The sequence below is a fragment of the Poecilia latipinna genome, unplaced genomic scaffold, assembly GCF_001443285.1.
Source record: "Poecilia latipinna isolate Pla-1442-1.1 unplaced genomic scaffold, P_latipinna-1.0 Scaffold289, whole genome shotgun sequence".
Lineage (NCBI taxonomy): Eukaryota > Metazoa > Chordata > Actinopteri > Cyprinodontiformes > Poeciliidae > Poecilia > Poecilia latipinna.
Window position 1 is genome coordinate 447,292 of NW_015112905.1, and position 12,312 is coordinate 459,603.

General features: G+C 36.9%; 1 protein-coding gene across 1 annotated transcript in view; it reads left to right on the forward strand.

Annotated features, from left to right (window-relative positions):
• The first annotated feature begins 416 nt into the window (after positions 1–416).
• The window catches only part of slc12a4 (solute carrier family 12 member 4), a 27,819-nt gene continuing 15,923 nt past the window's right edge, over positions 417–12,312 (forward strand). The window contains exons 1-5 of the mRNA XM_015034148.1: positions 417–654; positions 10,226–10,323; positions 10,430–10,561; positions 10,880–11,026; positions 12,185–12,239. Coding sequence (XP_014889634.1) covers positions 525–654; positions 10,226–10,323; positions 10,430–10,561; positions 10,880–11,026; positions 12,185–12,239 — 562 coding nt within the window. The 5' untranslated portion in view covers positions 417–524. The remainder of the gene's footprint in view (positions 655–10,225; positions 10,324–10,429; positions 10,562–10,879; positions 11,027–12,184; positions 12,240–12,312) is intronic.

Sequence of the window (12,312 nt, forward strand, 5' to 3'; positions counted from 1 at the left end):
TTTTTTTTTTTTTTTTTTTTTTAACTTTTAACCGTCATTCCTTGCTGCTACAATGCATCAGCCTGTGTTTTGGGGAAAGAAAACAGAAAAATATCGATGTGAACCTTTGAGCAGACAGAGGCCAGCCTGTTTGCTGTCATTATGACACAGACATATGAAGGGGTCACTCTACACTATTTCTCTGATGAGTGCATTGTCCTGCATTACTCGGGAGTGAAAATGTATCCCTGACTTCTCAGAGCAAACCTGAACCTGAGTGCCATGTCACTCCTTCTGGTTGAAGGGGTTTATTTTAACATGCGCCTCTCCCCAGACCTCCAGAGCCGCTGAGCACAGACAAAAAAAAACAAAAAAAAAAACATCAGAGGCTGGCTCGGGGGCGGGGAGTATGATAATGCTCTTCAGAGGAAGTGAGCGCAGTGTAGTGGAATGTAGTTGCCATTAGTGGGAGTTGAAGTGCTGGCTAACAGTTAGCCACACTAAGTTAAGTTTGAGCTGAAGGCGCAAAGAAGAGGAATGAAAACATGCCTCACTTCACAGTCGTACCAGTAAAGGATCAGGCTCAGTCCAGCTATGACAGTTTGGAAGGGATTAACTGGGTTGATTACAGGGACACTGGACAGGACTGCCCTGACCATCAAGATGGTGCTGATGGTAAGTCTCATAACTTTTTATAGTCTATTTTTAACCCAGATGGAAAGTCAGCTTGAAGATCTACCTTTATGTGTATACATTTTTACTTGCTCAAACCACAGCACAAGCAAGTCAATTCTTGTCTTAGGAGCTTTGTGAACATCTGGTTGAATGGTTACCATGGCAATAGTCTATGACTGGAAAATGTTTTTCTAAAATAATCAGCTCTGTTTTGCACAACTTACCTTAAGTAAAGTTAGAAAGAACATTTTTAATGTTCTGTTCTTCCTTTTTTCCCCACATAGTGCTGGACTTAAACAGAAATACAAGCCTATAGCTGTGACAAAGGAAAAACAAAAGTGATGAGAACTGTTGGGGAAAAAAAAAACACACACACATTGGGGGTGGGCCTGAAGTAGCTCTTCGCACAAAAGATGGGGCTTTCTTTGTGCCAGTAGAGGATCTCTTTTCACAAGAAAAGATTGGTTGCTCACAACACACGAGCAAATTTCTCCCTTCCTCACTTCTCTGCCTCTCTGCATGTCTCGGCTGTCATTCACTTAAATCGACCCAGAAGAAGCAGGGCCAGTACATAAGTTATTGACAACACATGCAAGGCGAGGAGAAAGAAGTGCAGAAAGGTAGCTTCTGGAGACGGTTATTTTACTTTGCTTCATTTTTTGTGTGAAAGCGGCGTCTGTTTATGTGGGCTGAAACCAGAGAAACCTCACTTTTTTTCTGTCTCTCTCCAAGTGAAAGACTCACAAAGGCGTGGCCTTTAAATAAGGCAACCAGCTACCCCAAGGATGGGCTGAGCACCAGCTGTCTCACTGACATGTAGCATAAAGTTGAAGTCATAGTAATGTGGATTTGGTTGTGAACTGCTTTCCACTGAAAACACAAAATGGAGCAGAAATGAAATTTAAAAACCTAACTAGTCACATGTTTTTCTAAGCTTTTAATAAATATGTAGATTTGTAGATATGTGAGTATTTTAGCTGGTATTTGAATTCTAAGACCTTAGCATGTAAGGTCTTGTTGCTCCAGCTGTTGGCTTGCATATTCCTGGAATGCATGAAAGCCTCCCACTGCAAGCAGCACAGAGAGACAAGTGCCTTCTAGTCTGCCTGTGTAAAACATTGTAGTACACCACAAAATACGCAAACCTGAAGTCATAATACATTCTAACCGAGTTATGGGAAATTTCTTGCACTATTAGAGTCTCAAGAAATAATCTTAAGGCGACGTGTTTGTGTATTGCTTGAATTGAAACATGTTATTTACGCTTTCTATTTTTGTGGATGTTAACACAAAGAAAACATCTGTTTGGAACTTGGAGTAGTTGTATGCATGATTACAATATTCACTTCTGACTTTTTCCTAAAAGTGTGGAAAAACGGGTGGGGATGTGGTCAGATGATTAAAATCAGCATAACGTAAGAGAACATACTGCATGAATCCCAACAGGAGTAGGCGGCTGACCGTGTTAGATGCTATGAGTCGATGTCCAGAGTGTGACGTGTGGAGGAAGTGACACAGTGCAGAGTCTGTTCCAGGCACTGAACTCAACTCTGTGAGCAAAGGGCAGTACCAACATTGTGGTTATTGCTCTGTCGAACTGCATCCCTTGAAATAGCACCAGGACTGGAAACTATTTGTTTTTGTACTGGTCTTTCCTGCTGCGTTGTCATGTGTAGAAAGCAGAGCACACATAAAGATGTGGGTAGCAGGCCGTAAAAACTGTTGTCACTTGTCTATAGTTAAGGTGGCAGAGATAGATGAACTGATTATCAAAACAGTTTTGCAGTAGCATTTATGTTTTAAAATGTCTGAGTAGAATAGTTAAAGCTTTGTTTTAATTCAAACAACTTTTTGAACTAAAAGTTTGTCCCTTGTCCTACACCATCATCATCTTCTATATGAAATTCACTGGTTAAGCATTTAAACATCTAATATCCTCAAAAGGACTCTTTATAAATATTACTGCAAATGAATATTATAGTAAAATGTTAGATTTTGGTCAACATATTTTGGGAGTATAAAAAAAGACTCTTATAAAAGAACTCCTACAGTGGAGCTAATTAATTGATCAGTCATGTAGCTAATTCTGTAGGCAAACATCTCAGTCTAATTAAAAATTGAATAGCCTCCATAACATAATGGTAATTAATACAGCACTTTAAGTTTCTTGTTTACGTAAGAAACTTAAAGTATAAGAAACTTGTTTGGTGAAAGTTTAGCAATGAGTCAGAGTACAGTAAAAGTTCCATATGATAGAATATAAAGCAGAAAAAAAATACTAATTTTTCAGTTTTTAGTTCAATTAAGCCTTAATGTTCAGATTTGTAAACTAAAAGAAATAAAGTCTTTAAAATCTGATGGAATGAGTTTGAAATTTAATTTAAGTGACAAGTTTTCTATAAGGGATTCTCAAACATCTTGCTACTGCAGTGTTTGATTTGAAAACTGTCTTCCCTCATTGTGACTCATGGTGATGTGACACTTTTAGTTAAAATATTTTCTCTTGCAGCAACACAATTTTGTGTCGCTGTTGCTTGTTTGTCTAATGTTATCCAAAATGTATTGTACTTGATACACCAACACAAAGAGGTGCACAATTGTGTGATGGAAGTGAATTGTGTTCTGTTTTTCAAAATTTTTTTTTTGAACAGGAATCTGAATTGTTTAATATTATTCAGGCCTCTTTATTCTGATAACCATACCCAACGGCTTTGGAAACTTATGTAAATATAGTCATCTTGTGTGCAATTTAATTTAATTCTATACAGTTCTTCTATGAAGACCTCTCAGTCTATCTCAGTACATCTTCTAAGATGGTACATTTTAGAAGATGTACCATCCATCCCTCCATCCCTCCATCCATTCCTCGATGGATGGTACATCTCAGAAGATGTACCATCTTGCAGGGTACAACTTTCTCCCACAGTCTAAAAACATCCATGTTATGCTAACTGAATATTATGAATTGATTCATTGTCCCTAGCCATAAATTAGATGATTCATTTTGCACCTATTGTCACCTGGACAAAGCTGGCAGCCTTGTCTGACTGATGATTATTGATTTCTCCAATGCTTTTAACACAATTTAACCTGCTTAGCTGGGCAAATTGGCCTCCCGTGTCTTCCACACAAGAGGCCTGTGTGGAAGACACCGGCCTCCACAATTACTGGAATTAATGACTGCATGAAAAACAGAACACAATTTGTGGGACTAAAGGTTAGGAACAAAGGGGCACCTCAGGGTGATGTCCTTTCACCATTATCTTTCATTTTTTTTTTGCCTTTTTTCCATCATGAGAGAAGTAGAAGTTGGAGTTGACTTTGCCTTTCTCCCATCTTCACTTAATGATTTATTTTTTTCTTTTTGTCTGAAGTTTAAATTGATGACATACTTGAAAATTCTGATACTTGGTCCATGTACATATTTTGTTTTGCTGATTATTCCTCAGAAATGTTGAATCTTTTTTTCCGTCACATCCAGTCAAGCATTCCTGTCCATTTCTATGAAAGTCGAGGTTTCCCAGGTTTTGGATGAGACTTTTGAACCTTAAAATTTGAGCTTCTCTTGTATTGTTTTCTAGAACGTTCCCATCTCATCAGATCATCCCATTCATTATTTGTAAGTAACATGAAGATTGGTTTTGCAAATTACGTGTCAACATGTACCTACATTTTACGAAGGTATTTAAAGATGGACTGGCAGCCTCACTACTGAATTGGATGTTGGTTTTTATAAACAACTATTTTTACTACTTGTCTAGATTTGAAGAAAAACTGTTTGTTCACATTTGCATTATTATTTTGTTTTTGTTATATTAGTTTGAGAATGTAGCTATGGACAGTGTAGAATCCAACTATAAGGTAAATGTTGCTTTATTCTGCCAATGAAATAAAAAGTAAAAACATTTTTAGTGTATTCCTCAAGTAAATTGTGCTGTTTGTGACAGGAGTATTCACAAATAAAATTCAAGTTAACCATAAAATCTTAAACCCTGAACAATTTCCAAACACATTACATTTCCATGAACAGGCCACAATTTGTCTATCTGTTAGATCTATACACAATGACATCCTCATTTAGTTCATTTTTGTCTTTTTAGAAGTCTGTGCTGGAGCACCATGCTTGCCTTTCCGCCCACCTTCACCCCCTGAGGTGATCAGATGGAGCTGCCATCCCTTTTTCATCATTAGAGCACATCAAAGCTGATATGATTTGCTTTAAGGCACAGCAGGTTAGCGTTCCTCTGTTCAGCTTAGGCTTTACCCTGCATGAAACAGTGATTACAGCTAATATGGGTGTACTGCTGAAACAGAGTTATTTTGTTTTTTATTTTTGCCAGAGGCTAAGGTTGGAAGAATACTAAAATCAATTCAAGAACAAAGCCATTTTTTTCATTTTTGTTTTGAATATTAATGTACTTAGAAAAAAAAACTGCTTGTACTTTTGCAGTGTGTGTTTGATAGTCTTAGATCTCTGTGTTGTTGTTTTTTCTAATGATTATAGATGTTTCGCTAAAATAAGGTTGATTTGATTGATTCATTCCAGACATGTCACAACCATTGCGTTGAGCATATCCATATTAACACTAGTATGAATCTGTGCATCTATTCATGTAAACATACATACACGTGCATACACACACACACACAGGAAAAAGAGAAAAAGAAATCCTTGTAAAATAAATTTAGATCAATCAATACATCTACTTTAACAGAATGCACAAATCTATAAAGTAAGTATGTACCCAAAGTGAACACCTGTATCCGCATATACAGACCTGCTTGCACACAACAATATATATAATACATAAATCCCATTTAACATGTCTGAGCAGGTCTTTAAAGAATTTCAACTCTTCAGCATGTTACATGTTTTTAAGTAAAAACATTGTGTACAGTGGCTATGTTTCTTCTCAAAAGTAATAAATCAATGCGAATGGTTGATAATTGTGCCTATATGTGTAATATTTTCCAAAATGTAATTAAATGAACCCACCCTTCCCAGATTTTGGACTGATATCCTGATGGAGCAAACCTCACACTCTCTAAAAAATACACATAGCTGCATGCTTAAATGCCCCGTACCTTTTAACTATGTTTTCTCAGCCCAATGTCACCATCACATATTCCTTCTTAGTGTATCAAACACAGCAAATAAAGTGAACATGTAGCAGAATGAGAGCAAACAGATTTTTCTACCAGCCAGCCCTTTCTGCTCATTCTCTGTCTGCCACATTTATTGGTTCCCCTTTTAACTATTTATTTATTTGATTACATAAGAAACCTTTCTAACGCTGAGATGTTTTGGAAGATCCCACCCTGAATATAAATGAGTTTAATCAGTTGTGGGTTGAGCACAAACATTAATTTGGATTTTCTAAATTTAAGTCTGATACAAGTATAATTTCTTTAAGGACCTTTTGCACGACTTTACGAGGCATTCAAATAAATGTATCTAGTACTTAATTTCTTTACTTGGAATTGACATAATTATGAATGCGTCGTGTCATTTACAGTTTCCCTTAATCATAGCAAATGAGTGTTACATAAGTCTACATGAGAGCTGTCTTTTCTTCAGGAACCTTTCAGCCCCAGCAAAGCGTGCTCACACACGTATGTGTGCACACTTACATAAATGTGCTTCTTCTGAGGGTGTGTAAGCATTACCATTCCACATGAAGTGTCCTGAGCTTTGACATTTTTGCCTCATGTTGTTAAAGTCTTAAATGCTGCACAAAGACAAGATTTAGCAAAGAGGATTCTTTTTCTTTAACTGTTAGAGCTTATGAAAATGATATTGTTTCCCAATCCACTTTAAGCAGTGCCAACAGATTACTGTAAGATGAAGTTGTAATGTTCTTTGGAAGTTGTTCACCTTGACCTTTGTAAAGCACTGTTACGTTATTAAATTGTTGTTAGGCCATAATATCTGCTGATTTTGTTCAAGACAATCAATAGGAATATAGTTGAAAGTCATTTTATACAGTGTATGTAAACGTCTGGTTGGAACTGTAATGCACACAATAAGGGGTTGATTATATCTTTGAAAATAACTTTTCCATTGTTTGCAAGAGTTTACAAACAAAGTTTGGAAAAGTAATTTCCACTTTTAGTGTTTAATCAACAAATGTCACACCTGAACAGAAAAGCTAGAGAGGTTATGGATTTAGGGTAACTTACCTCTTTGTTATTTTCTGAAAGTGCCTTGCAACATTTTTATCATCAAAAATCTCTATGTATTTGATTGGAACTGAAGATATGTGTTTTTATATGGTGTATGTTAGCTGGTTTCAGCTGTATGTTGGACCTTTTGGAACCAAAACCTTTTTTCTCATTTTAGAAACTTATATAAACTCCTAGCGTCTTGAACATTAAAGGACTTTGTAGTGCTCTAGTTGCTAGAATTATTTCTTGCCAAGCAACTTCCAATGGGGGATCAATAAAGTATATTCTATTCTATTCTATTCTATTCTATTCTATTCTATTCTATTCTATTCTATCAATCAATCAAATTTTATTTGTATACCACATTTCAGCAGTGAGGCATTTCAAGGTGCTTTACATAATTAAAGAAGAAATAAAAACAGTATGTGACATTAATTATGTCACATACTGTCACATTCTATTCTATTCTATAGCACAAACAGTAAACACAGGCTGTGGTGCCATGATTAAGTGAAAGAAATATGCATATTTCCCTTGAATTTTTTTAATCTTCTTCCCAGATGCTAGTATACATGCAAAGAAGGTATTATTAAATTCCCAGAAGGGGTTTGATCTCCTTGTTGGGGCTGTTAAGTATTTTGGGCAAGCTGTGTAAGACATGTAGACACATGTTGAGTAGAGGTTGTTGTTCTGTGCACAGAGCATATCTCCTATATGCATTCATAAAAGAGCACTTAATCTTTCCAATTAGACCTTTAGTGTGTTAGCTAGAGAACCCTGCTGCCTCCTTAGCCCATAAAACATAAGGCTGGTTGAGTATCGAACGTCATGTTTTGTAAAGCCGTGAATGGATAGGACGCTGAGGGTGTGGACACATTTTATTTCCTGTTCCCTTTTTTCTTTTCTCCTTTATTAATTTGCATCTGTTTCTGAACAGAAGAGAAAGATCATGCCACATCCTATTTTTGTCTACAACGCAATACCTTCAAACCACACTAGAGGGCACTATTTATCTGTGTTTGCAGAAGAGTATTTGTTTTCCTTCCATATTGAATGCAAAGACTAAAGTTCAATCTAAAAACAACAAAAAAATATTTCCTTTATGTAAGAGCTTTTTCCTTGTGAACTTTTATTTTTATTATGTATTCATCTCTGTTTGACAGCCATTAATAAAGTTAACTGCAACCTATTGCTGTCTGAAGTTACTCAGGTTGTAAATTTGATCATTTTTGTAATTTTAACTCAATAAAAAGTTTTGGTTTGTGAAGGTCTTGTAGAGGAGGAGAACATTAGTGAACACATAGAGTCAAAGATATCAAATATAGCAGAAAATTCAGATGAAAAGAAGAAAGAGGGCTGCCAACATGATATCCAAAACTCTGCATATGTTAGATAGTTTAATCTGTTGTCTAAAAACAAAACGATTATAGGAAAATGACAAACCCACCAAAACATTTTACAGACAAGATAAGGCATCAATTGGAGAGGAAAACCTCTAGTAACTCTTGGGGAGCTGCAGAGATCCACAACTAAGAATAAGTTGGAAGAACAAATTTTTAAACAAAAAGTCTTGCCTGTAAGGGAGAGCAGAAATACTGTTGGAAAAAAACAAAAAACATAACATGTTACATTTACAGTTTGGCATAAGCAATCTATTCAACATGACAACAACTTGTATAAGAAGGTACTCTCATAGGATGATATTGTTTGCATGCATCTGTAAGAGTGTAGTCTGCATTTTATTATTGTGTTGTCAAGAGACAAATATGAAAAGAGGAGATAATGTTTCTGTTTCATGTAAACAATAAGTAACTCAACCTCATGGGAGTTGGTTGTTCTTTTACACAAAAAAACAGCTTTAAATCTCCGGTTTATGCCCTGTGACAAAATTGTAAGCTGTGTATCTGTCGTGGTGCGACTGTTTTTCTTTTGTTTTGTTTTGTTTAGTTTCTTGTAAACTTCCGTCAGACACATGTGTTGTTAATTGGAGCCATATAAATAAACTGAACTGAATGGAATGACTAAAGTGACGATGCACAACTATTTCTGTTCCTGCACATTCATGTGAATTAGAACACATCTCTACCCACCCTACTGCTCCCCACTGTCTGCACACCATGTGTTAGATCAAGCCTCTGAGTGAGTTTTCGCTATGGGTGACCGGGTGTCCTGGATAGAAATCGACAATTCCCCAGGCTAGAGCACAGGGTACTCTCCTGCACTCTGCATACACCACATAGCTATGCTTCCCCACAGCATTCTTGCCAGCAGTGGGACACAGAGCACAGGTGAGTGAGGACCGGCCTTGAAGGTCATGAGGCACAGTTGAGAATACTTGTTTTTTCCATTTCGTGCCCCCTCGGTAAGTTGGCCAGTTTTTAGTAGCAGGATTAATTCAGGCTTCAAGACGGAGCCTGTTGAAGTTTACATGCTCTAATAATTTAGAGGTTAGGTAATTTCTTGGTAATGAGGTGCATGCCTGTGAGTGTGAGTGTGTGTGTGGGTGAAGTTTGCCGTAATGCTTTGTGTACAATAATTGGCCCAGCAGTGGTGCTTATCTCTGTTTGATTCTTTCCTCAAAAGCAAAAATAAATGAAAGTGGAATCTAATTAGTTGCCTGTTTATCACCTGGACTTTCTGTGCTATTGGTTGTTATTTTCCATTTCGCTGTGTGAATTCTGTTTCTGCTACACGGACATTGTTAAGATCTTTCAATTAAAATGAACAGAGACAGTTAAAAGCTGGAAGAGAAGACTATAAAAAGAGATTTGTTTTCCATTTTTAATTACTAACCAAAGAAACCTGCTTGTGTTTTTTTAGCCTAATTTTTTTCCATTTGGATTTTATCTCTGTAATGCCATTTTTTTCCCCCTAAATCTCAACAATGAAATTTCAGTAAGTGCAAGCTAAATGTTTTTTCTAATTGTGATTTAAAGACAAAGTTGTAAAGCCATCTTTCTGTTTTTGGAGCTCATGTTTTCAAAGCAAAATTGCCTAACTGATGTTTTTTGTTTTTTTAATTGTATGTCTGCCTTCAGACTGAAACAAACAAAATAGTTTAATAGCATCTGTCTTTTAGCATGCAAAAGCACACAGTACAGCTGTAGATAAAATATGAGATTTTTGCCCCATTAGAGATGCAGAATTTAGAATTTAAGAAATGTTGTAATCGTTGTTGTAATTTGATTGACTGGACTTTAAAATTTTAATTGATTATCATGTGAAGCTTCCTCTGTATTGAGTATGATGTCTCATCAGTATTTGCGCAGAGTTTAAGCAACTAATCATGTTTTCTTTTTAACTGTTGCAGTATTTATGACGATAATTGTTGTTATACTTTGTTTTCCTTCTAACAAAATAACTTCTTTTCAGTCTAAAAGCTTAATTTTATCTTACACTCTGACAGGACATGGGAATCATAAAGAGGACAGCCCTTTCCTTAGCAGTGCTGACACCTCTGGCAGGAGGAACGACTTCTATGACAGAAACCTGGCATTATTTGAGGTCTGTTGCTTTGTCCCTGCAAGACATCCATTATTTAAACCATTATTTAAAGGGAAAAAAAATCTAATCTACCAGGAAATTAGCTTCAGACAATCTCTCATTCCAGGAAGAGCTTGACATCCGGCCGAAGGTTTCCTCTCTGCTCAGCCGCTTGGTCAACTACACTAATGTCACACAAGGAGCCAAGGAGCATGAAGAGGAAGAAAGTGCTGAGGCCTCACGGAGGAAGACCCCCAAGGTCAGGAGTCAGGAAGCAAGTTTTGTTTTTGTGTTATGTGTACAGGGAGAACTTTTAGGCTCTGAAACATTATCCTTTCTTGATGGCTCACTTTGTGCTTTCTCGTTCAAGTTATTAAGTTTTGTTGATGGATTGCTTATGAAACAGGGCAGTCTGCAGTTAGACAGGGTCAATGTAAGACCTAAATACACGCAGAGTGCTGATAACATGATTGAACGACCTTTAAAAAGTACATCAGTCAATATTAATGATCACTGCACTTGTTTCCTGTAATGTCATGCTCAACACAGCCTTCCCTCCTCTGTGTTTCCCTGCTAGTCCCCCAACATGGGAACTCTGATGGGCGTCTACCTGCCGTGTCTCCAGAACATCTTTGGGGTCATTCTCTTCCTTCGACTCACTTGGATTGTGGGAATGGCCGGCATCATACAGTCCCTTCTGATCGTGCTGATGTGCTGCTCATGTGTTAGTATGAACATGTGCAATGTCTACACACAGTTACCGTTACCTAGAAAGTTAACCACAACCAAACAAACTGAGAATAAGAATGTGGTCAAAGTTATGCATACAAACACAGACTTTGACTTTGGTTCCACTTTGATCTTAGTATACAGACATTTAAAATGCAAATTTATATATGGAAACTGAAAAACAATTATTTTTAAGCAAATGTGTATTTACAGTGTTATTACAAAATAGTGCAAGAATGAATGAATGCAAATATGCATATTATTGAAAAATACTTTGATAGTTAAATGTTTATCAGAAACAGTCTGTAGGAAGGAACTGTCTCTGTGACGTCATGTTTGTGTAAATAACAACCTTTAGCGTGAACCCAAAAGTAAAAGTAAAAACTGCTTTGTGTCCAACATGTTTGTGGTCTGCAGACCCTTAACTCTCTTTCCTCCCCTAAGACCTGTAAAAGTCCTGGGTTATGGGGAAGATCACCTCTGATGTTCTCTTCTGCATTCTGGATTGTTGGTGTATTCTGTAGTTGTGCTATTTTGTGGCTCATCTAACTCAGGTGGTGAAAAACAAACACATGACAGACTGAATAACAGCGGTGTAGGAGATGAGTACAACCTAATGTTGCAGGTTGTACTTCTTTAAAGGAGGAAGTACAATCTCTATTGGGCCTATATGATGAGCATCTCAGGTATGGACTGAGGGTGGGTCTTAGGAACCAGAAGCAATTCATGGTAGACACGTTATGTAAAAAAAAAGTTGAGGAGCGGACTGAAGGTGAATTCCCAGACATCCACTGTAATACCCATATTCTTGGACCATTGAGAAGTGGATATCCACCTCCTGTGTGTTCGCAGACTCATTAACCATCCAATGACAATGGTGTCATCAACTACTGAAGATTCATGAGTGCACTGAAGTGCAGTTATGTGTGTAAAGCAAACTGTTACTTTGACATTTCCTGTACTTTTTTGACCATCATCCTCACTCTCAGTCCATAGGACATAAATGTGTATTATGTTGGCCATTGCTGTCACCACTTTCATAAAAATGTGTTTTCAGCTTTTACATTTGCCTTGAAAAGCTATCAGGGTTTGAAGTTACACCAAATTATGTTGAAATATGTTCTAATGTAACATTTTCTTCTTTCTATTACAGACAATGCTAACAGCCATATCAATGAGCGCCATTGCTACTAATGGTGTTGTCCCAGGTAAAGTGTAGGACACAGACATTCCCAGTTTATTTATCTTCTTTTAAATGTTTTGACTCGTGGTCATAGTTTG